Raw genomic sequence first — 27,363 nt, 5'->3', positions numbered from 1 at the left:
ACCAGAGCTGAAACCGAGTCAGACGCTTAACCGACTGAGTCACCCAGGCACCATTGTTAATTGTGTTATTTAAATCTATTTTTATTCTGAGTTTTATATGTGTCATTCATTAATTTCTGAGAGAGGTATAATTGAACATCCTGCTTTGATTTGATATTTCTCATTTTCTCCTTATGATCCTGCCTACTTTTCCTTTATATATTTAATGCTGTGTTATTAGCCACGAACAGGTAGAATTCTTATATCTTACTAGAAAATTGAATCTTAAAAAAATTTTTTTTTTTTTTACATTTATTTATTTTTGAGAGACAGAGAAACAGAGCACACGTGGGGAGGGGCAGAGAGAGAAGGAGACAGAATCCAAAGCAGGCTCCCAGCTCTGAGCTGTCAGCACAGAGCCCGATGCAGGGCTCAAACTCACAAACAGTGAGATCATGACCTGAGCCGAAGTCGGACGCTTAACCAACTGAGCCACCCAGGCACCCCAAATTGAATCTTTTAAGGATACCTAGTGAACCTCTGGCCCTTTGCCTTTTAAAATATCTCCTAATGAGAGTGGTTTTTTTTTCATGTTAATATAGGCCACACCAGCTTCCTTTTGGCCAGTATTTTCCTAGTATACCTTTTTCTATTGTTTTACTTTCAACTTTTCTGTGACATTATGTTTTAGCTGTCTCTTTGGTAAACAGGAAATAGGTGGATTCTGTTTTTTCTTTCGTGTGTTCTGGCAATATGTTTTCTTAACTGGTGAGTTGAGTCCAATTATTAATTGTGTTTATTGATATATTTGGATTTATTTCTGCCATCTTATTTTTTGTCTTTATTCATCCTGCCCATTTTTCCCCTCATTTTTTTTTTCTTTTTTGGATTGAAAGATTACTTCCCCACCCCACATTCTTTCTTCCCTTTTCAGTTTCAAAACTATACACTGTTTCTATTCCTTTAGTGATTAGTATAGAAACTTTATCATGCAGAGTCAATGTAGCAAATTCTATGTCTAATTAATATTTACAGCTTCCGTCAGAATATGCTTTAATTCCAGTCACATACAAATTTACAAACTTCTGTTCAATATTTTAGTTTTAACTGTAAATGACATTTTAAAAATAATACCATTTTTATTTTTATTTATTTTATTATTTTTAAAAATATTTATTTTTGAGAGAGAGAGTGCGTGAGCAGGGGAGGGGCAGAGAGAGATTGGGAGACACAGAATTCGAAGCAGGTTCCAGGCTCTTAGCTGTCAGCATAGACGGGGCTCGAACTCACAAACCGCGAGATCATGACCTGAGCTGATGTCGGATGCTTAACTGACTGAGCCACCCAGGTGCCCCAAAACAATATCAGTTTTAAAAGTAACCTATTTCATTTTAGTTATACCCATATTTACTGCTTTGTTTTGTAGGTCAGTCTTCTTCCTTCTGGGATCATCTTCTTTCTACCTGAAGTAGAGCTTATAGAAATTCTTATAATTAGGATTAGTTCATTGTAAATGTTCTCACTTTTAAATTATTGCTTGAAAATATTTTTATTTCATCCTTATTTTGGAAATACTGGTTTTACTGACACTTATTTTATGTCAGCACTTTGAAGATACTATTATCTTTTTGCTTCCATTTTTCTGTTTTCTTCCTAAATCTAAATCTGAGAACTGTTTTTTGTTTTGTTTTGTTTTAATTAGTTCTGTATAGTTTTCAATCACTATCTCTTTAAATGTTACGTATTTCCCATTTTCTCTATCATTTCCTTCTGGAACTCTGATTAGATCTACAATGGACCTTCTCTGTTCTCCATGTTAGTTCAACTTTCTTTCATATCACTTTTTTCTTGTGTTGCCCTCTGGCTAATTTCTGAAGATAGATCTTCAAGTTCACTAAGTCTTTAGCTGCTTTTAAAGGCTCATGTTTAGGGGCACCTGGGTGGCTCAGTTGGTTAAGTGTCTTGACTTCAGCTCAGGTCATGATCTCACCATTCCTGAGTTCGAGCCCAGCATTGGGCTCTGTGCTGACAGCTCAGAGCCTGGAGCCTGTTTCAGATTCTGTGTCTCTGTCTCTGCCCCTCCCACGCTCATGCTCTGTCTGTCTCTCAAGAATACCTAACATTAAAAAAAATTTTTAAAGGCTTATTTTAACCGTATCTATTGAGTTTCTAATTTTAAGTATTATATTTTTATCTCCAGAAGTTCTTCCCCCTGCCATCCCCTGCAACTGGCTTGTTTATTTTTGAGTCTCTTATTCTTTTGCCACAATTTTTAATGTCTTTTGTTTTTGTAAACAGTGTTTTTTTTTTTTTTTAAAGTCCTATTTCTGACAATTCTGTTTTCTGTATCTGTAACATTAGGTCTGATATGCAGTTGGTGTTTCTAGCTGACTCTTGCTCATGGTGCCTTATTCTTTACATGTTGCACTATTTTTGATTGTGAACTCATGTTCCTTGGAACTTTATCTGAGAGTTCTTTGAGGCCTGGATGAAAGTTAACATTCTTTTGCAGAGGGTATGCATTTGCTTTACCAGATGCCTGAAAATGTGACAAACCCAGAGTCACTAAAACTAAATGTTCAGCTTGGGCTTTTTGAGCCCCACAGTTAGTTTGCATTTTGGCTCCTTATTTCTCTGCAGTTTTGCTTCCTCATTTGCCCCCGTGGATTTTCTTTACATTCCCATCAGCTCTAGCATGCATTTAAAAAGGATTTTAAAGATATCTTATCTGTTAATTTAGGTGTTCTTGCTTAGTGAGTTTCTCTGGCCTTCTTGTTTGTCATTTTGCTAGAAATCAATGTCTTTATTATAGTTTTATTTTTGACAGTCCTATTTGTCTCCATGCAGGTTATATTTCCTTCAGGACCACAGGCTCTAACTTCTTGTATCCTCTTGAGACTTTCTATGAACATAAGGTAGTCATTGGTTTCCTTGTCTTTTACTCAATTCATTAAGATAACCCTTGTCTTAGTCCTCATGTTGCTCCCCTTCCTTTGAACCTTATTCTCTTCTTTCTATCTGTCCTTACAGAGAGAAGTCCTTGCTTCACGTACTGGGAGCTCAGATGGTTCTGTCCATTAGTGCATGGGCCCCTTTCTAATTTCCAACTTTTATAAAAGGGAGAAGAGAACAGTCTAAGGTTGCTGTATCTTTACCTTGCCAGTTAGGAATCCAGCAGGATAGGAGAAGCAAGAAGGAAAGCAGGATCAGAGGCTTTTCCATGGGACCGAAGGGCTTGTTTTCTATGTTTGTTGTGGCAGCGAGGTGTTAACTAGCTAGGTCAGGGCCAAGGTCCTTGCCTGTCGGCTCCTACCTCCTACCGTAAGGAGTTTCTGAAGTAAAGGAGATCTGACCCTCTCCTGCCAGGCCCACAAGACAGGGGTGTTCTTTAGGGAGGTGTCAACAGTCTTGTGAGTGGATCCTCAACCTTGTGGTTCAGACACCTGATGAGCCCATTTTCTTTGGGCTGGATACTTATTATTTAAGCCTCAAACTGAGGTTGCCAGTTTATGAGTTTATAGTGAGAAATACTTCTGCCCATGGGACATGACCTTGGATTGTGGTCCAGCCTGTGGTATCTTATAGGTTCAGCAGTTGGGAAGCCAAATTGTGATTGGAGATGAGTAAAGAATTAGAATGAGGAGAGATGGGTTCTGTGACTTGCAATTTAGCAGCAGCTGACCAAGATGGACAGATCCATCTATCTCCAAAGGTCGGGACCATCCCCTGAGGGTGCTGATGTGAACAACTGTCAACAGCCAACCCTTCATTCTCTTGTACTTCCAGGCCTGGCCAATTCCTTGTTTTCACTTTCTTTCTCGGGTTGTATTAATACAGCCTACCCATTTAGGGTTAAGGCTTAGTGTAAGAGCCACTCTTCTGCTTTGAGGTGATTTTGCCTGTCCTTGCTCTGAACCACTATGCATTGATTTCACGGTCTAATTCTCCGAGGGCAGCCCTATTTCCCTTAATTCCAAGTTTTGGGGGAATGCCTCATTGCAGCTCATGAATACTGACAACAATTTATCCAAAGACTTTGAAGCAAAGGTTTTCTGAGCAAAGGAATCAATTACAGGGTGTGGCTCCCAAGTGAGGAAGCATTTCCAGAAGGCATCCGAGGCAGTTTGTCTCAGAACCTCACGGTTGCACCTTTGAACTTGAGAGTTCGAGGGGGAGTATTTTAACTTTAATAACATGAATGGTTTTACCTATACTTTGGTATCTAGCAGATGTGCTAATTAGGAAGATACTTCTCCTCTCTTTAAAGTAGGTTTCCTGAGGACATGTATTTGGCAATATTGGTTTAGCAAGAATTACTGTATGTGCTCGAAAGTACAAAACTGTACTTCTTTAAAAATATCTCCGGTTCAGATGTGTTGCCAGTGCAGCCTGGCCTCCCCCCACTCCCATTAGTTCTGATGAGGGAGGTTTGATGCCTGTCACTGCGTGTAATCTGGACCTTCCTTTGTGAGTCATTCCTTCTCTCATTTTCTCAGAGCAAATACAAATCGCCCATCAAATGACAAGTGAAGGCACAGGGGAGGCAAGGGGAGGGAAATCAGAGCCGAAATCTGTTAGCTATTTGGAGTAATTGGTTATTTGCTGTGTTTGCTGGTTGGGAAGCAGAGCACATACTTTACGGTCTCTCCTGTTACGGGGGCTGGAGTCACCCGCCGATATTGGATCCTCGTTGCCGGAGCCCTTGGCTCCGGGCGCCTTTCCCCTGCTTGGCATTCCTGTGGTCTCCTCGGGGGTGCGCCCCTCCTCCCTCGATGCACACTGCAGGGGGGACAGCCCGGGGTGAAACTTGTCTGGCAAACTCCAGGGCCTCATCAGGCAGGAGGAGGCCCCAGCCCCTTCAACCAGCCCTCCTTGTCTCTGCCTCCACCCCACCATGATCCTCTTTTCCCAAAAGGTCTTTCCCCTGGTCCGTGGGGGACCTGTTTTCCCGTCCAGAGAAAAGGGGTTCATCGCTTCTCAGAGAAAAAATGCTCAGCTTTCTGTGGAAATCTGCAGGACAAGAAGTTCTCTCTGAGGTCTAATTATATGCTTTCTTACCCCTGACTGTCCTGTCCCTGTCCCCTCCTGCCCCCTAGTCTGGGTCAGGACAGCGCTTAGAACTTGGTACAGTGCTCATGGCTGAGTAAAAATCCCCAAGTATACTCACTGAAGCTTATTAACCAACCCAGGGTCTTTAACACCTCTCTTACATTGACTGAGGGCTGGGGAAACCACACTGAAGTAGCAGCAAGTTCAAAATAGGAAATATTTGAAAAGTAATGTGATTTTGTGTATGAAAATGCACACAGTAACTAGAAAGTAGGTTGACTTTGGCACATAGTAGGCTCCCCCAAAATACTTTTAAAATTGAATTTAAGATAGCTAAGATTAGTGTCTGTAGTTTGATGAATGCTTCAGCAGTCCTGGGAAAGCCTTCAAAAATAGTTTTTCTCTTAAGTAGATTGTTGGAACTCTTGCTAAGCAAAACCATCTACATAAGCAGAATGAAGAAGATAGGGAAAGCTTTTGCCCAGGCCCTATTGGAATCATCACAAATCCTGAATTAGTGATGTCTCATTGCTTTCTTCAGAGGTTAGAGGACTCTGATGGGACCTTCTTTTATTCACCCTGCTGGATAGATCCCCATTCCTCTAGGCTTCCTGCATGGGTATATGTGGTCATACTGTCCCTGGAGGACCAAATCATGAGCTCATGTATCTTATCTACCATAGACTCCAGGGTCGGGAGAGGGCTAGTAAGCTAGAATTCCCCAGAGGTTTTCCATTCCACTTAGGTCTCCCATCTGGAACAGGCCAATAGTCAAATTATCAGGCCCTGACCCTTCTCTGCTCACCATCTGCTTGACTTTGCTAGATTTCGGGCACACTTACTCACTGGGCCTTTTGGAAACAATTCAGCATTTTGGTTAAAGGTCTTCCCTTCCCTCCCACCTCTGCTGGTCCAGCTTGAAGTGAGAATAAGTGGAATAATGATCTCTACGACAGACACAGAAGCAGGACTACAGGGAGTGTGAACAAGAGGTTGAAAGCCTAGTGTTCCACTTGTGGAAATAATTAAGTGATTTTGTGATGAGTATGTAGAGTTCTGCTGAATCAACATGGTAGCTGGCTGTGGGCATATGTTTGTGTGGTTTGGGGGGGCACGAGAGGTTCAGTATGTATGGGGTGTGGCAGGTTTGAAATCAGGGTGCTTGCATGTCTGGGGGTTTGTCTGTCTATATGTACATAAGTGGTTGTGTGTTACGTCTGTGTTTGTATTTGTGTGTGCATGAGAAAATAGTCTCTGTTGCTCAAAACTTAGGACATTAATTAAAGAATTAGAGGCATCATATCATTATTCTAGCGATGCAGATGTTGCGTTTTGCGGCAGTGGTATTGGGGATGTTGGCCGTATCAACAAGGATATTTTTCATGGTAAACTTTATAGGTCATAAAGTCTCTTTGCAGACTTTGACTCACAGCCTCGCAGTAATCCCAGTGTTGGGTTCCATTATTACCATCTTGATGATAATGATTTTTGCTAAGAGAGAAATCACTTTCAACCCAGTCTAGGGGTCAACCATAGGCAATGAAGGCCTGCTTAAAACTACTAAAAAAAATAGACTTCTGTTTTAGAGGTGGGTATGGGTAGTTCCATCTAGTGACCCAAGCAAAGTTTAACATTACAACTTTGGTGATAAATGGATTTGACCAGGAATTTTTCTGTTTGACTCAACTGGCCATCCTGGGAGAGAACACCAGTGAGACCTCCCCCTCCCCCTTTCAGTTTTCCTCACTTCACAGAAAGGCAGGCTTAGAATTATTGTTGTCAATTTTGCTGTCTATATTCATGAAATGTGTTCGGCCCACTGAATGAAAATGGGAGGTTAAATGTTCAGAATGTGCTGTGCTGATTTGGGTCTTCAGAGGGATTAGGGTACCCATTACACTGGATCAAGCCCAGAGAAGCATGTCTTTGTTACAAAGCTCTGGTTGCTCAGGAACTGAATGCTGGCTATTAGCTGAAATTGGAGAGACTGCCAGTCCGTGCCTTGATCAGACTTACTTGCTTGGCTGGCTGAATGATGAGGGGCCTTGAACCTTGGGCATGGGGATATAAAGTTTTAATGGCCAGACTGCTTGCAAAAGCCTGAGATGACACTTAGCAATCAAGCCTTTTGCATTTGTTTCTCCTGTTTGCCATGTTCCAAGACGGGATGCTTAGCTGTTGCAAAATGAGGTCAAGAGCACACTTGGAATCTGAGAACATATGGCGGTTACTCTTTGGGAGTTTTGGATTATGGGATTCCACTGACATCAGAGGGTTGGTTGGCTTTGACACATCAGGGTTAAGACTGGAAGAGAAGGAAGAAGTGGACTTGAAATAACTCTATCAGAAGACAAATTAGTGAAATAGAAGGAATGGTATTTTCAAGTCACGTCTGTGAGTGTGTTTAAAAACATAACTTTGTTTTTCTGTAATTCAACGTAATCTCCTTTTTAAGCCCATATTTTTCCTGATGGCAGAAAAACCCTGGTGTCCTTCAATAGTTCAGGTTTAAGCTGAGTCAGTTTTGGGTTTTTCCTCCTTGTCCTTACCCTTGGGAGGCAGCTACATTCTGGGTTGAGCTTCCATAATGTCATGGCCTCCATAGACAGGGTCCCCTGGTCACCAGTATGTGTCTGCCCTGTATCTATAGGCCCACTGATTTCTGGGTGCATGGACCACACAGACAATAGCTTATTATCTTGGGCACAAGACCCTTTCAGATCCCCTGGCTCTCTCTCTCGGCCAATTTTCAAGCCCTTCTGGGGGACACGTTACAATTTGGCAGCTGTTTCGTGACACTCTGGGGTCTACAGGAAATGCTGAGGGCTCTGTGCCTCTTTCTCCCATGATGCCCATGCAGCCATCTCTGCCAAGTGCCTCATGTCCCAATGCTTCTGGAAGCTTCTGGGCCTCCCTTTACCAGATCCCTGAAGTTAAGGAGGGGTCTCTTCCATATAAACTTCAGAGCTAACCTGGGGTCCAGGTGTGGGGATGCCTTATCGAAACTATCACAAATCTCTAGTTCTTTCTTCCACTCCTCCTCTACACTTTCATCTCCTCTGCAGAGTATGGGAAAACTGGCTGGACAAAACATCCTCTTAAACCTATTTTTTTTTTTTTAATAGCAATGTTATCTTCCTTTGGAAATGTAAAAGCCAAAGATCCTCCTTCATTCCCGCTGTTCAGGCATTCACATATTCGTCAAATATTTACTGAACTCAAAATATGTGCCAGGCAGTGTTCTAAGTACTGGGGATATAGTGTTAAAAAAGCTAAAGATCTCTGCCCTCATGGGGAAGGAGACACAACAAACTAATACCTAAGTAAAATATATGTAATGTCAGATGGTGATGGTTGCTGGGGAGAAAAAGCAAGGAACAGGGGATAAGATTTGCTGGGGGAAGAGGTGGTCATTTAAAATATGGTGGTGGTGGATAAAGCCGATTGCATTTGAGTCAAGACTTGAAGGGGGTGAAGAAGTGACCCATGGATCTACAGGAGGAATAGAGCTCCTGGCAAGAGCATGAAGGTGTTGGAAGTGCTCAAGGACCAAGCAGGCCACTGTGGCTGGACGAGCATGAATGAGGAGGAAAGACAAAGGGCATGAGGTCAGGGAGGTGAGGGGACTGCATCACAGGAGGCTTAGCTTTGTCCTGAGTTGAGTTGGTGAATCACTGAAGGGATTGCACTGAGGGCTGATGCGTTCTGGCATGGGGTGGGGGGGGGGGGCGCTATTGTGTTGAGGATAGATTTGAGGGCAAGGGTGAAAGCAGGGAGGCCAGTTGGGAGACTGGTGTAATATTCCAGATAACGGAGAACAGGGTGGTAGTTATTTGGGAGAAGCGTCTGATTCTGAATATGTACTGAAGGTGGCACCAACGGGTTTGCTGTTAGACTGAACATGCGACATGAAGAAAGGACTCAAAAGGTGATTGCAGGGATTTTGGCTTGAGCATCTGGAAGGAAGGTGTGTCATTGACTTATCCGAGGAGGACTAGAAGGAGCAGGTGGGTGGAGGATGGTCAGGAATTGGATTCTGGATGTGGTGCATTTGAGACACTTATTAGATGTCAGTGGGACAGGTGAAACGGGGGGGCTGGAGTTCAGAGAAGTCATCCAGGCTGCAGAGAGCTCCGCGTGGGATTCATTAGCATCTTTGCCATTTAAAGATGTAAGTCTCAAGGGGAACCCCGGGGAGTGAGAGTGGATGGAGAGAAGAAGAGTTCTGAGCACAGAGCCCCGGGGCACTCAGATGACCAAAGGGTGAGTGACCAGGAAGAATCAGCAGAGATTGAGAAGGCTTGGCCAGTGACAGGGGAGGACACCACCCTGGTCCTCTGCCAGGCAAGGGGGATGTTCCAAGGACAGAGGAGTGGCTGCCTGTATCAAATACTGCTGCTGGATTGATCACTGAAGCCACTGGTGACCTTGACAAGTTTTGGTTGAGCAGAGACAATAGAGAAACAGGAACTAGACACAAGTGTAGATTACTCTTTCTGTAAGTTTTTCTGTAAAAGGGAGAAAGAAATGAGCTGGGAGCCAAAGGAGAAAGTCAGAGAGTTTTCTTTGAATGACAGGGAACTAGTGTCACATGTTTAAATGCTGATGGAATGGCCCAGTAGAGATGTGAGTGGGATGGCCTGGGCGAGGGTGAGGAGGATCATGGAGTGGTGTCCTTGAGCAGGCAGAGGGCACAGGACCCAGGGCATGAGTGCAGGAGTTGGCCTTGTGCTGGGGTGCAAACAGAGCATGTGTGGTGACAGGATGGAAGGCAGAATATGGTACAGATGCTGGTGAGGGCTCGTGGCAGTTCTTTTCTGACTGCTTCTGCTTTCCAAGGGAAGGAGGGTCACTGGCCAAGAGTGAGCAGAGGGAGGAGGTGCCCGAGGTCTGAGGACAAAGCAGAAAGTACCGGATGGTGGTGTTAGGGGACAGGAGAGTTCCAGGAGTGGGAAACTGAGGTGGGCGGATGGACAGCCCTGAGACCCACTTGAAGCAGTGACATGAACTCGGAGCCTCTGGTTTGCTCTTTCCCTCAGCCACGTTGGGTTGTGCGGGGCAGATGCGCAGCAGGGTTAACGGCAGGTTGGGCTGGCTGGAAGTATGACAGTGCCCCAGAGAGGGGCAAGGGAGTAGACACAGGGAAGATCAAAGGGGCAAACAGAGGATTGTAGAGGCAAAAAATAAACAAGTTAATACACAAATTGTGATTCTGCTGCACACACAATTTCTGCCAAGGGGGTAGAGTTAGAAGAGGTTAGCCTGTGGGATGCAGGAGGAAAAGGGGAGACAAGAGCCACTGAGCGGCAGGACAGCTGGTGCAACCGGGAGTTAGGAAGGCGCCCTGGGCTGTGCTCCTCACCAGCCATGGGTCTGCTGGGGAGACCCAGCCACTGGACACTGCCTGGAACTTTGAGGGATGACGAAATTGCAGCTGAGAGAGCTTCTCGAGAAAAAAGTGGGTGTGCGAAGATTTAGGTCTTTTTTTGGTGATCGTTTGATTGTTCTTCTGAAAAAAAATTGAACTCTTATCTCCTTAGAGTACATGCTTGAGATTGCCGCTTTTGCTGTCATTTTAAAGGTTATAAGCTCGTATTTGGTCATTTGTTCTTTTTTATTTGAATGGTTTTATTGAGATAATCCACGTAATAAAAGTTCCTAGTTAGTGTACAATTCAATGTTTTTTAGTATATTCACGGAGTTGTGCAGCCATCACCATAATCAATTTTAGAACTTTTTTTTTTTATCTCTCCAAAGAGACCCTGTACCCAAGAGCAGTCATCTGCCATTTCCTCCCAACCACTTGCAGCCCCAGGCAACAACTCATCTACTTTTTGCCTCAGATTTGCCTATTCTGGACGTTTCATGTAAATAGAATCATACAATGTATGGTCTTTTTGTTTAACTTCTTTCACTCAGCATCATGTTTTCGAGGTTTATCCATGCTGTGCATCAATTCGTCACTGCTTTTTATTGTCAAATAATATGCCGTTGTATGGCTATATCTCATTTTCTTTATCTGTTCATCAGTTGATGGGCATCTGGATTCTGCTGTTTGCCTGTTACGAATAACGCTGCCACAGACATTCCTGTACAAGTTTTGGTGGGGATGTAAGTTTTCCTTTCTGTTAGATATATAACTAGAGGTCCAACTGCTGGGTCGTAGGATAGCTCTCTGTTTAACCTTTTGAAGAACTGCCGGATTGTTTTCCAAAGTGACTGTACCATTTTATGTTCTCGTCAGCAGTGTTCCAATTTATCCACATCTTCACCAACACTTGTTCTATCAGACTCTTATGATTGCCATCCTAGTGGGTGTGAAGTGTTTTCTCATGGGGGTTTTGATTTGCATTTCCCTTTTGGCTAATGATGAACACCTTTTCCCGTGCTTATTAGCTGCTTATCAACTTTGGAGGAATGTCTGTTTAAATGCACGGCTCCTTTTTTATTGGCTTATTTGTCTTTTTATTATTGAATTGTGCGAGTTCTCTATGTATTTTGGTGACACATCTCTTATCAGATAGATAATTGGTAAATATTTCCCCCTGTTCTGTGAATTATATTTTCATTTTCTTGGTGATTTTTTTTAAAGCATCCTGCTATTGCTCTTTACTTTAAAAATATTTAATTTTTAAAGTTGTGTAAGGAATACATGCACACAGTGAAGAATTAGAAAATTCTGAATGATACACAAAAATAAAAGGAATAAACAAAATATCCATAATGTTATCATTCAGATATGCTATGAACTGCTATGAACATTTAGGCTCTGGTCCTTTTATTAAAATGAAATCATGTTATTCATTTTTTAACCTTGTATCAATCTCATCAGTTGTGAATAGCTTTCCATATCAATAAAGCTATTTCAACAGCATAATTTTTTATGTCGTATAACATCTAATCATGTGGATGTTCAGTTTACCCAAACAGTTCCTTATTGATCGATGCTTAAGTTGTTTCCAATTTTTCACTATTATAAATGAAGTTAAATCTTTATGCCTATGATTCCTTTCTTTGTTCTTTTTTTTAAAGTTTATTGTTTATTTATTTATTTTGTTTAATATGAAATTTTTTGTCAAATTGGTTTCCATACAACACCCAGTGCTCATTCCAACAGGTGCCCTCCTCAATACCCATCACCCATCCTCCCCTCCCTCCCACCCCCCATCAACCCTCAGTTTGTTCTCAGTTTTTAGGAGTCTCTTATGGTTTGGCTCCCTCCCTAACTTTTTTTTTTCCTTCCCCTCCCCCATGGTCTTCTGTTAAGTTTCTCAGGATCCACATAAGAGTGAAAACATATGGTATCTGTCTTCTTCTTATGACTTATTTGACTTAGCATAACACTCTCCAGTTCCATCCATGTTGCTACAAAAGGCCATATTTCATTCTTTCTCATTGCCACATAGTATTCCATTGTGTATATAGATTTCTAGAACAGCTTGTTGGGTCAAAGCGTATGCACACTTTTAAGGCTGTAGAGACATGCAGCCAAATTGCCTTCTGGAAAGACTGTGGCTAGCTATGTGCCTGCTGGCAGTTTGTGAGATAGCCATCCTTGGCCAAGAAGCTAACCCGGTCTGCACCAAAGAAACAACAATACCATGATCAGCGATAGCAATAAGCACAGACATTGTACTTACGTGCTAGGCACTGTTCTAAGGTCCTTATACCAATTGACTCATTTATTCCTTGCCATAACTCTACCAAATTGGTACTATTATTTGTTCATTTTATAGATTATTAAGGAACAAAGAGGTTAAGTAGTTATCCAAGGTCACACAGGGGTGGCAGGATTTGAACTCTGCTAGTCTGGCTCCCAAGTTCCTGGTTCCCAAACCACCCTGATTTTCAACTTTTTAAAAAAATTTTTAAATGTTTTATTTATCTTTGAGAGAGAGCGAGAGACAGAGACAGAGAGAAGGAGGGAGGGAGAGAAGCACAAGCAGGGGAAGGAGAGAGAGAGGGGGTAGACACAGAATCTGAAGCAGGCTCTAAGCTCCAAGCTGTCAGTGCAGAGCCCAACGTGGGGCTTGAACTCATGAATTGCAAGATCACTACCTGAACTGAAGTCGGACACTTAACTGACTGAGCCGCCCAGGTGCCCCTCAAGTGATTTTTTTTACCCACATCAATGGGAATTATCGGCAGAGGCAGCCCTATTTACAGAAGCCCAGAAGGGAGAATTTCTGGTACTATTATTGGCCATTGCTTTAAGATAGAAAGCTTACCTTTCTTCTTAATTGAATGAAAACGAGTGAATGAGGGTGAATGAACTGAGAGTTTCCTTTAGGAATAACTGAAAAGTTTTCTCATTCCTTTCTCCCCATTTCATATTTGCACGTTATAGATCAGGGATTGGCAAACTTTTTCCTAAAGACCCATTCAGTAAATATTTTAGGTTTAGGGGACTTAAGGTCTCTGTCTCAACTACTCAACTCAGCTGTTGTAACTAAAAAGCGACCACAGACAGTATTTAAATTACAAAAGCAGGTGGCTGGTGAGTGGGCAATAGTTTGCGAATTTCTGTTATAGATGATCCTGTGGGTTTTCTCTCCTTCTTATTCAGTGACATTGAACCACTCCTGTATCCTGGAATAATCCAGCTTGACCATGGCAGATCTACTGCTGTGATCTATTATTATCTTGAGAGCTTGTTTGGAGGTTCTAGCAGGGGAGCACAGCAACTCGTATACCCTTGATCGAAGAACGGTCCTCCTCTATCAGGGAAGGTTGTCATCTTCGACCGAGCGGAGCACACAGCTTCAGGAGGGACGCACACAGAGCAGTGAGGGAGGAAGGGGACACCCGCCTAACCAGCCAGATCAGCCAAATCAACCCTGGTGATCGGTGGGGTGACAGATGTTGCAGCCAGATCGCCCTCACATCCTGTAATCTATTAATATCTTAATGACTCTGTTCAGGAACGGGATTAATGTGTGTGTGTGTGTGTGTGTGTGTGTGTGTGTGTGTGTGTAAACCATGATTTATTCTTTGTTTAAAAAACATTTTTTTAATGTTTATTTATTTTTGAGAGAGAGAGATAGATAGAGTGCAGGGTGGGGGGAGGGGCAGAGAAAGAGGGAGACACAGAATCCGAAGCAGGCTCCAGGCTCTGAGCTGTCAGCACAGAGCCTCACGTGGGGCCCAAACTTATGAACCTTGAGATCATGACCTGAGCCGAAGTCTGACACTTAACTGACTTGAGCCACCCAGGTGTCCCTGATTTATTCTTTGGAAGACTGATAGAACTTTATCCCAAAGGAACCAACTTGACCTGATATCTCTTTTAGGGTAGTTCTTTGAGAGCTTTTAGAGTTACTGATCTCTTCATGTATTCTATTACTTTTGAATCAATTTCAGGAATTTATATTCTTCTAGAAGATTTTCTGCTTCATCTGCATTTTTCATTTTGTCACTGGTTATGGTATATCTTTTAATATTTTCATTCTCCCCATAATATCATTTTATTTGATCTTTCTCATTCCTAATGGTGTACCTACTTCTAAACATTAGATTTGATAAGTGTTTATTTTATTGGCCTTTTGAAAGTTTGCTCTGAGATTTAATTATAAATTATAATATTGTCCTTTTTTAATATATTAATTTCTACTTATCATTTTTAAATTTTGGTCTTCCTATTTTTCATTTTCTAATTTCTTGAGCTATCAGATGATCTATTTTCATTCTCTTTGTATAAATGCAAGAGCATTTGAGACTGAATTTGAGACAGACTTAGCTATAATCCACAAATTTGGGGGCATAACCCTCTCACTATTGGTATTTTCTAAGTATCTATGATTTTAGGTTTGGTTTTCTCTTTGACCCAGGAAGGTTGTAAGAGTGTGGCTCTAAATTTTTAAAAGGTTCAGATTGTTAATTCTTAAATTTCTCATTAGTTTTCAGTTTTATGCATTATGGTCAAAGAGACTTTATTGAGCTTTGCTTGTGGCTTTTAATTTTTTCTAAGTGCTCCAGTGGTGCCGGAAAAGAAGGTATATTTTCTATTTTTAGATCCCATAATGTTGTCTTCTTAATTGACATTGTTAATGGTATTATTCAGATTCTCTGTCTCCAGACTCTTTTTTTTTTTTTTTTTTTAATTTACTTGGTTTTTCAAGACCGCGGGAAGTGTAACAACTTTCCCACAACTACTGTCTTTCTGTTAGTGCTTCTGTTATTTCATTGTACAGAACACACTGGTCGTTTGCCTATTTGTGCCTGACTCTGAGCCTGAATCGTAAACTCAAATCTTTAAGTATCTGTGCTGGGGAAGAAAATAAAGACTTAGGAGGAATCAGACAGCTAAACTGACTTCCAGTCTAATTCTTTCTACCTGTATGCACATATATATGCCTGTGTGTTAGTGTGTGTATTTTTGTGGGGGTGTATGTTCATTGCAGTATATACATGTCTCTTGGGCATGTCTGTATAAATATATTTTTCTGTGTTATGAGCTTGATATATATGTCTGCATATGTTTATTCACCCATGGCATATTTTTCTTTAAATTGAACTTAAAATATCAGGGCTAGGGTTGGCCTTGTTCTATGCTGGCTTTTTCTAGAGTGGTTACAAGCCAGAAAGCTCTGCTACACTGTACCTTAACCCATCTGAATGGCTTTTCCTCTCTCCTGGCTGCAGAAGCCCCTCCTGGTAAGTGGGTCTAACAGTGACTCTGTAGACTCAGCCTTGCTCTGATACCTACTCTCTGTGCTGTGTGTCTGGGGATCACATTTTGGCCACTCAGTGGTATTAGGACCACACTGTCAGGACGGGTGGAGACTTTGAGAACTTCATCCTATCCTCTCCCCATGGTGCCTGTTCAGGTACCCTTGGCCTGGTTCCAGCCTGTTCTCACCCTTAATAAGCCAGAACTCAAGGGACTGAGCATTAAAGGGAGCCACTGCCATTTCCAGAAACTCAGTGATAGACGTTCAGTTGACTTTATAGAATCAGAGCAGACTTTTGGGAGATTTAGCATATTCCCTCATGCAGAGGAGGAAAAGCAAGTTCCAGATAGGCTCTCCTAACACCTCATCCTTGGCCCTGCCCACTGAACTAGGTGAGTTTTAATGGTATTGACGGGCACAGACTGAATGCCCAGCTCCAGGCAGGGTTTGGAGGGAGACCTGAGGAAGAGTGACCATCCCAGCTTCAGGAAGCTTGCTGACTCCCTGGGTGACAGGACACACAGGTAGGACACGGCTGGAGGAGCACTCTAGACACAGAGCTGAGAGGACCTGTAGACCCACCATGTGCAGGTGAGGAGACCAGTGTGTGCCACAACAGACCTGTCCATCTTTTCCTACAAATATGAGTAAGCAGAGAAGGACAGGGCAGAGAGTGGGTTGTCACAAACCTCTTTTCTTTTAGATGGTGTGCCATTTGAATAATGGGTGCTTAGTAAGCATTTGTTGGCTTTTAGGGACTCTGTCTTGATTTGATCTTGGGAGGGCTAAGTTCTGATTTCCGATGCTTTTTCTTTTTCTGGGGTTGGGGAGGCAGGACAACTCTTTGAGGTCTGAGTTTTCCCTGGGTCTACCGCATTTTATTCATAAATGCCACATTGTTGACATTTTCCTCCAAAGGGTTACTGTATGTACCTTCTGATTTCAGCCTCGGTCTGTCCCTGGAATGGAGGGGGCACCGTGATGATAACGTCCACGTCACAGAGAGGAGAAGGGAGGCCGGGGAGCTTAACAGAATTACACAATGAATGGGGGGCAGAGCAGGGCTGGAGCCTCTGCCTCTCAATGCCGCGCAGGTGCTGTGGTCTGATCTGTGCAGCCTGTCCCCGGAGAGGTGGGGAGTTGCGGCTCTCTGCTCCCCTGAACTCAACCCAGCAGGAGAGCTTGGAAGTGCACACCAGCCCGTCAGCCTTGCTAGGTGTCTGGTCCAGAAGGACCTTGCTTGGCAAGTTCTGTGTCTGAAGTGATCTCTTTCTTTCTCCCCACTCAGGAGGAGGAGTTCATCGACTGGTGGAGCAAATTCTTTGCCTCCACAGGGGAGAGGGAAAAGTGTGGCCAGTACTTGGAGAAGGGCTTTGACACTCTAAAGGTGAGGCCTTTCCACAGTGTGCTCTTCAGTCTAACAGCCCCTGGGCATACGCAGTGGAGCGGGGGAGGGGCACAGGAAGACAATACATACGCATGTGTGTCACCTCCTTTGAACACATGTATCCAAAGGATCTCCTCATTTGGTGCCCTGAAGGCTAATGAATCCTGATGAGCTAATTGAGGTGAGAGAGGTCACCCCTGATTTAGAGCAAGAAGTCAGTGTGGGCTGGAACAATGACGAAAGTACTTTTGGAAGAATGTTGAAAAATACTGAAGTATTTATGGATGAAATCATGCCTGGCCTGGGATTTGTTTTATTTTTTTTTTAAATCTTTTTTTTAACGTTTATTTATTTTTGAGACAGAGAGAGACAGAGCATGAACGGGGGAGGGTCAGAGAGAGGGAGACACAGAATCTGAAACAGGCTCCAGGCTCTGAGCTGTCAGCACAGAGCCCGACGCGAGGCTCGAACTCACGGACCGTGAGATCATGACCTGAGCCGAAGTCGGCCGCTTAACCGACTGAGCCACCCAGGCGCCCCTGGGATTTGTTTTACAATGCTAAAGAAAAAAAAAAAAAAGAAAAGAAAGGAAGGAAGGAAAGGAAAGGAAAAGAAAGGGGAAGATAGATAGATGATGTGAGTGGCCCTCTGGTAGATTTTCAAAATATTAAAAATTGTTGAAATTGCAAAATATTTAAAATTGTTAAAACTTGAGGATGGATACCTAGGGATTTGTTATACTATTCTGTTTTTTAAAATTATTTGAACATTTCTATAATAAAAAAATTGTATTAAAATAAGAGGAAAGTCAGCTTGAGAATGGAGCTCTGATTCCTTCACCCCTACAATTGGAACAGAAATTGCTTAGCAAATATAAAAATATGGTAAACTTCATTTCTGTGAAAAAAAAAAAAAGCAAAGAAAAGCCCCCAAAACAATCCAACCAAACAAAAACAGCCAGGGATGAGTCAGCCAAATTCTGGTACTTTGAGGAAATTCCACAAATACAATTATGCTTTTTAAAAGTAGACTGCTTTAAAAAAAGATAACCAGAGGTGACTCAAAGTTACACCCCAAAGGAATCGTAGAGGGTCCTGGAGAGGGTTGCCAAATAAATTCAGGATGCTCAGTTACACTTGAATTGCAGAAAAATAATGAATAATAATTTATTGTAAGTATCTTGTATAATGGTTAGATAAATATGTCTTATGCCTCAAATATTACATGAGACATACTTATCTAACAAAATTATTTGTTATTTATTTGAAATTCAAATTTGAGTGGGTGTTCTGTATTTTGCTATGCTCTGTCTGGCAAGCCTCCTTAGAGAAGGTATGCAAGGACTGTTAGATGCAGGGAGGTGCCCTGAGGAGCACCCGGAAGGGGACCAGATGAACAGGATTTGAGGCCAGTTCGAGTGGTGGGTGGTCTGGGCTTCCAGGTAGTTCTGCTGGCTAAAAGCCTTTGGTGGCCACTCTGGAGGATGATTCCACAAGGTGGCAAGAATTGTCTCTGATAGATTGGGGGCCTCTGAGTGAATGGTGCCGGGAAGCCTGGATGTGCAGAGATGAAGCCTCAAGCAGTGGCAGTGGCTCTGAAGACATAGTCTTCCTGAGGCAGCAAATTCTTCGTTGACTTGCAGTTGGGTGTGTGAGGTTGGGCAAAGAGACTGAACTATTTGTGTACCAGGAAGAAGGTCTGACACATTGGGTCTGGCATGTGGTACTGTGGCCTTGCCAGAAAATGAGAGAAACCAAGAATGAGGACTCCTGCCAGTGTGGCCCATGGCCCTGGCCCCTTTGCTGCTCCCTCAGATGCTGGACATAGAATTGGTACCCAGCCCTCCAGCCTGACCTCTCCGAGGAGATCTCTGACAGTGTCCAAGTGAATATGGACCGTCCAAAACAATATGCATTCAACCTGTTTCGGGTGGGGTGGGGGGGATGGTTAGAACCAGACCTGGAAGGAAAACTTGTCCTTTAAGGATAAGTAAATAGAAAAAACCACCACCACTACCACCACCACCACCACCACCACCACCACCATGAGTTTTTGAAAAATAGCCTGTAGCATTATGGAGAGAATGGAGAACATAATGGGTAGAGAAAAAAAAAAAACCCATATTTTAGAAATTACTAGCATGGGGGAAAATACAACCCATAATCTCAGTAGCAAAAGATAGCAAACAAAAGATACAAACAAGAAAGCACAAAAACCAGAAATCGTAGAAAAACACAACAGAAAAAGAATAAAACATATTTGTTTTCCTAATAAATGAAAATGGATTAAACTCCTCTATTAAGTGATAAGGACTCTCAGACTATATCAAATTCAAAACTCATTAGACTGTCCTTAGGAGGTATGTCTAAAACAGTACAACTTAGATTGGCTAAAAAATAAATGTTATGGCAAACAAAATAAGGTAAGTGCAGATAAAAGAGAAACAGAATTTAAAGTAAAAAGCAAAGGAAACAAAATGGGTGTTTTATATAAATAAAAAATACACATCTTTGTGAGAAAACACCCAAACATTTATGTACAGGACAGTAGAGCTTAGACATATTTAAAGCAAAACTGGTAGGAATATGTATATGAAATGAGAGAAATTAAAGTTGCAGTGGGAATTTTAATGCATGTCTCTCCCAGGCAGATGAAGCAACAAGTAAATAAATAAGTAAATAAGAGGTCTGAATAACAAGGTAAAATATTTTTTAAGCTACATAAAAACTAGCTTTAAAATAGGGAATGAAAAATAATAAAAAAATAGAGAATACGTTTTTTCCTAATGTTCAGAGAATATTTACAAAACCTGATCACATATTAGTTTAACAATAAATTACCAAAAGCAGAAATCATACAAGACAGATTAAAATGCAATAAAATGAGAAGTTAATAACAAAAGTTTAAGCAAAAAGACCAACCACTTGGAAATTTAAAAAGTATTTTATTGAGACTTCCAGTATGAACATGGCTGCATAAGTCAGCATTTTCCCCCTTTTCTTCTGGAAATCATTCAAACCCACAAACTCCATTTTCAGTAAAAGTTGGAAACAAATAAAACCCGCAGACTCCAAAATACATGTAAGGGCTGTCCAAAGGCAACCAAGATTGGGTAGAAGCCAGTAGGCAGTAGATGAAGAGAAAACGATGAAAGGTCATAGTCGTAGCAGGTCTCAGAAAGCCCCATCCTTCCCAATAAAAGAATGTTGAGAATTAATTAAGACAGGTTATAGGCACATGGGTGCTTATTATCTGTTATCTTTACTTTTGTGTGTCCTTAAAAACTTTCATAATAAGTAGTTAAAAAATATAGTTCCTGAAGCAGAGATTTCACTATAGAATATAAAAGTTATCCCCCTTTGTTCGCAGTAATGGATATGGGAACTTTGGAGTAAGGTTCAGGCTGAAGATAAATGCTCCTTAGACCTGGTCTGGTTCAGAGAAGCAGAGAAGGTGGAGCAACCCAAGAATCACACAGATGAGCCATATTTGCGGGAAGCAGTCTGCCTCTTTGAGAGGAGCAAAAGAAATAATCAGGCTAGAAAAATCCAACACCTTTCATGATGAGTAATAATAAAAGAACTCTCAGGGCATTAATTAAAAAATACTATGAAAAAAAGAAAATACAAATCAAAACTTAGAGAAGAGGATATATACCCACCAGGCAAATTTTTCCAGGGAGCAGATGAAATGAAATATTTCGCTGTGAACTTTTCAGAAGTAGGACAGTCAGAATGCAAAGGAGAGATGAAAGAACTCAAGGGATGGTGCGAGGAGGAGACCTGATATGTGAACTGGTATGATTCAGGAAAGGAGAACACAGCAGTTTGGAAGGGGCATAGGCACACAGGAAGGGGCAGAGGACAGAAATGATGGAAGTCAGCAAAAGGATATGGAAATAAAAAACAGAAGTATGAAACAATAAAGAGAAAATAACAGATATAGAAGTCAGGGAAAAGAGATCCAACACTTGCATAATTGGAGTCTCTGAGAAAGACAACCAAAACAGTGAACTAAAACAAAAGACACTTAAGAGTGTATAGAATGTCACTGGAGTGAAGGAATACCTGAATATACATACTCTTAAGGTCCACTGTGTGTCAGGAAAAATCAACCCAGATCAGTCAACCCTGAGATGTATCCTGGTATATGTTATTGGACTTTGGAGATAAAGAATTTTTGTGGTAGTCATACATTTTTCTCTTCTTTTCTCTCTTTAAATGACTTTAAATTAAATCATTTAAAGTAGGAAATAAATCAAGGTGGCTTCAGTTTCTCCACAACAGCATTTAATACTCAATGACAGTAAAACACCATGTGTAAAATCATCAAGGAAAGAAAGGGTGGCCCAGGATTTACATTCAGCCAAGCTGCACTTCAGGCACAACAGCTACAGACACCCAAGTGGCATATTCAGAAACTGGGGATATGGGTCTCATGCCCCCATCTTGAGGAAGTTCTAGGGAATGAACTCTGTTGGGAGATAATGGGGAAAGCCAGAACGAAGGGACAGGTTGTGATCATATTTTACCTTTGACCTATACTGAAAATAAATGGCAGGATTAGGGTAACAGGACAGAATATAAATATGTATGGTGAAGTTATGGAAGTGACAAAACTGACAAAACTTAGGCACAGAAGGAGGAGAGATGATGGCATACAGAGTAAGGACATGGATTGTCATGTTGTAGAATAAATAGAGTTAACAGATTGTATTTAAAACTGGCAAATAAAATAACAGGAGCATAAGCAAATTATAAGCAAATAGTACAGAGTAAATACTAAGGAAGACAATACTGCCTGAATCTGAGTGAGGGAGAGGGAGGGGGAGGGGGAGGGAGATAAAATTCCATTATTTTACTATTGCTATAGTAGGGAACTCATAAATACTGCCCCTAAAGACATAGAAGACTTAGAGAATTTCTAGTATATGTAAATCTATAATAATATTAGAATATAAATGCAGCCCATCCTAGATATCAGAAACACACACACACACACACACACACACACACACACACTAGACCATGCAGGCAAAGATTTTAAAAAAATTGATGAAATTGGGAAATGTAACATAAACATATTATATGACTACATAAATATAAATATAAACTCAGATCAAACATATCTATCATATCAGTGCATATCATATCAATCATTCATTAATTACAAAATTTAAATCCAATCTCAAGAGATTCATGAAGGTTGAAAATAAAAGATTGTGAAAATGTGTGCCTGGAAAATGCAAATGAAAAAAAAGCAGAAGTCACAGTCTTACTATTAGATGAGAGCAGATTCAGGTCCCCCAAATGAATGAGACAAAGAATTACATTAAATGGTGCCATTCCAAGAGGTGACAGCTACAAAAATACCTATGTGCTAAATAACACAATATCAATATTTACAAAACAGAAGTTACAGGAGACAAAGGAAGAAATAGTAGGTAGGGAGAGATTTATTTTTCTCTCCTCTTGGTTCACGTCAGGTCAAGGGGGCGCAAACATAAGAGGATATAGAGAACTGGCCTAGTCGTTCACCTGATTGAACCCTGTAGCCTGAAAATAGAGACTACGCCTTTGGCACAGTTACAAAGATTGACCACGTAACAGGCCGTGAAGAAAACTTTAATAAAGTTCAAAAGGTGGCATACCACTGACAATGTTTTTGATTATAATGCCACAAAATGAGAACTTATTTTTTTAAGTTTATGTATTTATTTTGAGGGAGTTGAGGGAGAGACAGAGAGAACAAGCGGGGGAGGGGCAGAGAGAGAGAGAGAGAGAGAGAGACAGAGAGAGAGAGAGAGAGACAGAGAGAATCCATGCAGGCTCTGTGCTGTCAGTGCAGAGCCCAATGTGGGGTTCAAACTCATGAGCCGTGAGATCATGACCTGAGCCAAAACCAAGAGTTGGACACCTCACTGAGCCACCAAGGTGCCCCAAATGAGAACTTATAATAACAAAATCAAAAGCCCAAAAGTTCTCTTCTATCTAGACAATTAAAACACACACACACACACACACACCTCTGTTTTAACAGTTCTTGGTAGAAGAGAAAATATAAACCCACCCTGGCAGATTATCTAGGAAATGATGATAAAATGCTACCTGTTAGAACTTGCTGATTATAGCTAAAGCAGCATTCAGAGGAAATTTATAGCCTTAAAAGCTTAATTAAAACAAAAGAATGAAAAAAAACATCTAGCTCTTGGATCAAATAATGAAAACTGTAATTATGGCATGCCAAGAAAATGAATATGATAATGTTATAATCAAAATAAATGGGTAAATGCCAAGGCAGTAGTGAGCAGAGGCAATTTCATAGCATTAAGCATTTTCCTTATCAGGACAGAGGGAGCCAAGTAAAGAAAGCTTCAACTGATCAAGTTACAAAGAACAGAAAGAAAAAGAAACACCCTGAGAAGAGTAGGAAGAACAAAATAATAAAAATAAAAGCAGAAATAAGGAACTGGAACAGAGGATATGGTAGAATTGACAAATTAAAGAACTGTCCTTTGAAAGATATAAACTATGTAAATGGGTCAAGAGCACACTCAAAATGACACATGTCAAGTATTAACCAAATAACTGGTTGTTATTTTTGAGAATCAAAATGTAAGGTGATAATAATATTTACTTTATATTTACTCATACGGCTAATTTTTAACAATGAATCCGCCTCCACTTGCATCATTAAAGATTTCTTGGAAGGAACAGAACTCGGTCCAGGCCTAAATGAGAAATAATACTCAGCAATATGAGAAAGGAATTTACCTGAAGTGTCTTGTCTATCAGTTTCAGGTATAACCAACTTAGCATGTATGTTAAGGTCTTCTGTTTTGAATATTTGTATATTTATTTTGAGAGCGAGCAGGGGAGGGGCAGAGAGAGAGAAAGGGAGAGCGAGAATCCCAAGCAGGCTCTGCATTCAGCACGGAGTCCTGCACGTGGCTTGATCTCAATGACTGCAAGATCATGACCTGAGCTGAAATCAAGAGTCGGATGCTTAATCGCTTAAGCCACCCAGGCACCCCTGTATATTAAGTTTTTAATAGCATTAACTGTTAGGTACATTTAATCATCTATAATAGGAAACTCTTGCTTCATTTAAACCTAAGCAATTCCGAAACACTAGCATGTAAAAGTTAGTGGGAATTCAAGGGGAATGAAATCGATAAATCAGGGTCACAAATTTAAAGTAGTGTTCAAAAGTCATCGTTGACCAGGTATCTGGTACCACTGCCATCCGGGCATCCTGGACAGTGAGCATTTGTGGCTTAAAATGCAGACCTGTAAACTTTCTAGAGTTCTGTTGCGATCTTCAGATAACATTCAAGTTAGCTTTTCATTTATTTGTTTGATTTTGTTCTCTTAAAAAAATACACCACCCTATGTACATGATGACTCCTAGATACCTAGAACATTGGATTAAACAGAAAACTGTTCCCTAGTGGTGCTGAACAGAGCCTTCCCCTCTTCCTCCCTTCTCCTGTCACTTCTGTCCCTCACCTTTCTCTCTCTTTACTCTCCACTATTTGCATTCTTTAACCTCTGCCTTTGTGCTTTCCTTCCCTGCCCTCTGTTCTTGGCCTCTGACCTTCACCTCTCCTGCCTGCCTTTGCTTCTTGAATTTGCAAATGGCCTTTTCCCTTCATTTTCTTCTCCGTGCCTTCTCATTCTTCTTCACTTGAATACTGTCATGTTTCCTCTTTCTTTGCTGACCCTCTTTTTTCTCTCTTTCCTTTGTCTCCTCCTCTTGTCCCCACATGTGGCAGGTCTATGACACACAACTGGAGAATGTGGAAGCCTTCGAGGGCCTGTCTGACTTTTGTAACACCTTCAAGCTCTACCGGGGCAAGACTCAGGAGGAGACCGAAGACCCATCTGTTATTGGGGAGTTCAAGGTAAGTCCTTGAGGACTTGTCCCAAACTGGGAGGCCTAAGACTGTGAAGTAAGTGAAGGGGGCAGGAGCAGCAATACCGTAGTAACTACAGTAATGACCGTGGTGTTGATGTTGGTGACCGTGTGGGTGACGGAGGTGGTCACAGTGAGGGTGATGCTGTTGATGCTGTTGACACGGTTGATGCTGTTGATGCATCCCTTTAGGGATGGCGGTGGGCTTGGTGGTCCCTGGTGAGACGACTCTGACAGAGATGAGGGTAATTAATGGTCATGATGGTGTTTATGTTGGTGACAGTGATGATGAATGAGTTGGCCCCTCATTCTTTTCAGGGCCTCTTCAAAATCTATCCCCTCCCAGAGGACCCTGCCATTCCCATGCCCCCAAGACAGTTCCACCAGCTGGCTGCCCAGGGGCCTCAGGAGTGCCTGGTCCGCATCTACATCATCCGAGCATTCGGCCTGCAGCCCAAGGACCCCAATGGGAAGGTAACATTCCTGGGACTCTCACCTCTTCCTGAACGGCAGGCTGGGGTACAAATGGACTGTGGAATCTTGAAACAACTCTGTCCTGGGGAGTTCACAGTAAGCTGTGGAAACCAGCCGAGCACACACAGCACTGAGAGGTGACGGGATGCAGTTCTCTCGAGGGCCAAGTGCTCCAGGAGGTCCGAAAAGGCCAGGCAGCATAAGACTTGGGAATAATGAGGAAGGCTTCACGGAAGGAATAGGATTCTTAAGGATCAATGGGGTTTTGATAGGCTGGGAGGAAGAAGAAAGTAGTATTTTAGCACGGGCCAAAAAACTCGGCAAGAGTTTGTTAGAAGAATGCTTAGTGTCTGTTCAGCACGAGGCTGAGGCACAGGAGGAGGCCACGTGGAAGGTGTGGCTGGGATTGGAGTCTGTTTGGCTTCAGGTGGTGGGAGTGTGGGGAGGAGAGAAAGGGCTCAGTAACTGTGCAGTGCCTAGCCAGGGTGGAGCCTGAGGCAAAAGGAAAAATCAGTAATACCGATCCTGTCTTTATTTAAAATTTAGTGTTTTGTTCATCAGGGCCTGTTGGCATTGATTTTAGCTTTTTGAATATTGCATCAAAATGTGTTTATCTTGATTACTGAGTGTTTTTGGCACTCACTCAAATGTTGCGTCTGAGGCAAGTATCTCATCCCCTCACTCTGCTCCTGGCCCTGAGGGCGGTCAGGAAGGAGTCTGGAGCTCTGGGGAGGTGGTGGGGGAGGGGTAGAGAAAACTTGGGAAGAGAGAAAGAGGAAAGAAGTGGAGCAGGCAGGGATGATTGGAGTTCAGAGGTGCTCTCTCATCCCCTTAGATGGGTGCAGGCCTAGCATATGTCCTTGAGGCTGTGGGTGGAGGTCTGGTGTCCTATTCCTGGAGCCCTGCCTTTCAAGGTGAGAAGTCACAGCTGCCCTTGCCCTACTGGGAAGTCAAAGCACAGACGGATTAGAGCCATCTCCAGCCCAGGCACCACCAGCGGCCTCCAAGATGTGACTGTGGCCAGTGTTCAGTTCATACACTTCAAGCTTTCTTTATGCCACCTCTGACCCTGGGCATTCTGTGGCCGCAGCTGCTCCCGGGAGCTAGTGTTTGCAGGAGGCATGGGGAAGGCCAGGCTGGCTGGGCTGGGCTGATAAAGTCTGGCCATCTCTTTCCCTTCGATCTGTTGAAGCAGAGGTCACAGAGAGGACCCCAGCTAGCTCAGTCACATGTGTAATACCAGCCGTTGTGTTTCTGAGGATATGAGCCTTGCCCTCACCCACTGTCTCCCAATGGGGCAGTGGTTTGGGAGTGTGGAGGACTCAGGTACCCCATTGCCACTGCCGGTCCGTGACTGGAAGTCCATGTCAGGGCCAACCGGTGTGGCGGCGCGCAGGACGGGGCCCTTGGCCTGGCATGATGGCAGGATGGCAGCTTCTTGATGGCTGGCCTCCTAACCCCATCGGGAGGCAGAGGACTGAAGAAGCCTTAGAGATGTGCTGGGAAAGTGAATTCACTGAAGTCTTTCTGTCTCTTCCTTCAGTGTGATCCTTACATCAAGATCTCCATAGGGAAGAAATCAGTGAGTGACCAGGATAACTACATTCCTTGTACTCTGGAGCCTGTGTTTGGAAAGTAAGTTGGGGGCAGCTTGGGTGCTGGGGTGGAGGTACCAATCTGGATAACGCCACCACCCCTGCCCCGCCACCCCTTCTCCCTGCCCCCCTTCCCGCCTCTCCCCTCCCCGCCTCCCCTCTCCGCCTCAGCGTGGAGATGTGGCCGCCTCTGGGAAGTCCCCAGGTCCCGCAGCAAAGCTGTGCTCTGATGATCTTGCGTGTCTATAGGGATGTAACCTCAGCTAGCTTTTCACTATGTGCTGAAGACACGAGT

The 27,363-nt window shown here is 42.5% G+C and overlaps 1 protein-coding gene across 22 annotated transcripts in view; it reads left to right on the top strand.

The window, feature by feature from the left end:
* DYSF (dysferlin) overlaps nt 1–27,363 on the top strand; it is a 224,202-nt gene that overhangs the window by 172,420 nt on the left and 24,419 nt on the right. For all 22 annotated transcript variants that reach the window (XM_060657973.3, XM_060658063.3, XM_060658027.3 and 19 more), the window contains 4 exons: nt 16,987–17,085; nt 24,860–24,988; nt 25,318–25,473; nt 27,017–27,108. In XM_060657973.3, coding sequence (XP_060513956.2) covers nt 16,987–17,085; nt 24,860–24,988; nt 25,318–25,473; nt 27,017–27,108 — 476 coding nt within the window. The remainder of the gene's footprint in view (nt 1–16,986; nt 17,086–24,859; nt 24,989–25,317; nt 25,474–27,016; nt 27,109–27,363) is intronic.

The sequence above is a fragment of the Panthera onca genome, chromosome A3, assembly GCF_046562875.1.
Source record: "Panthera onca isolate mPanOnc1 chromosome A3, mPanOnc1 haplotype 2, whole genome shotgun sequence".
NCBI lineage: Eukaryota > Metazoa > Chordata > Mammalia > Carnivora > Felidae > Panthera > Panthera onca.
Note: the sequence above shows the minus strand (reverse complement) of the source record. Positions and strands in the feature narration are given on the sequence as shown.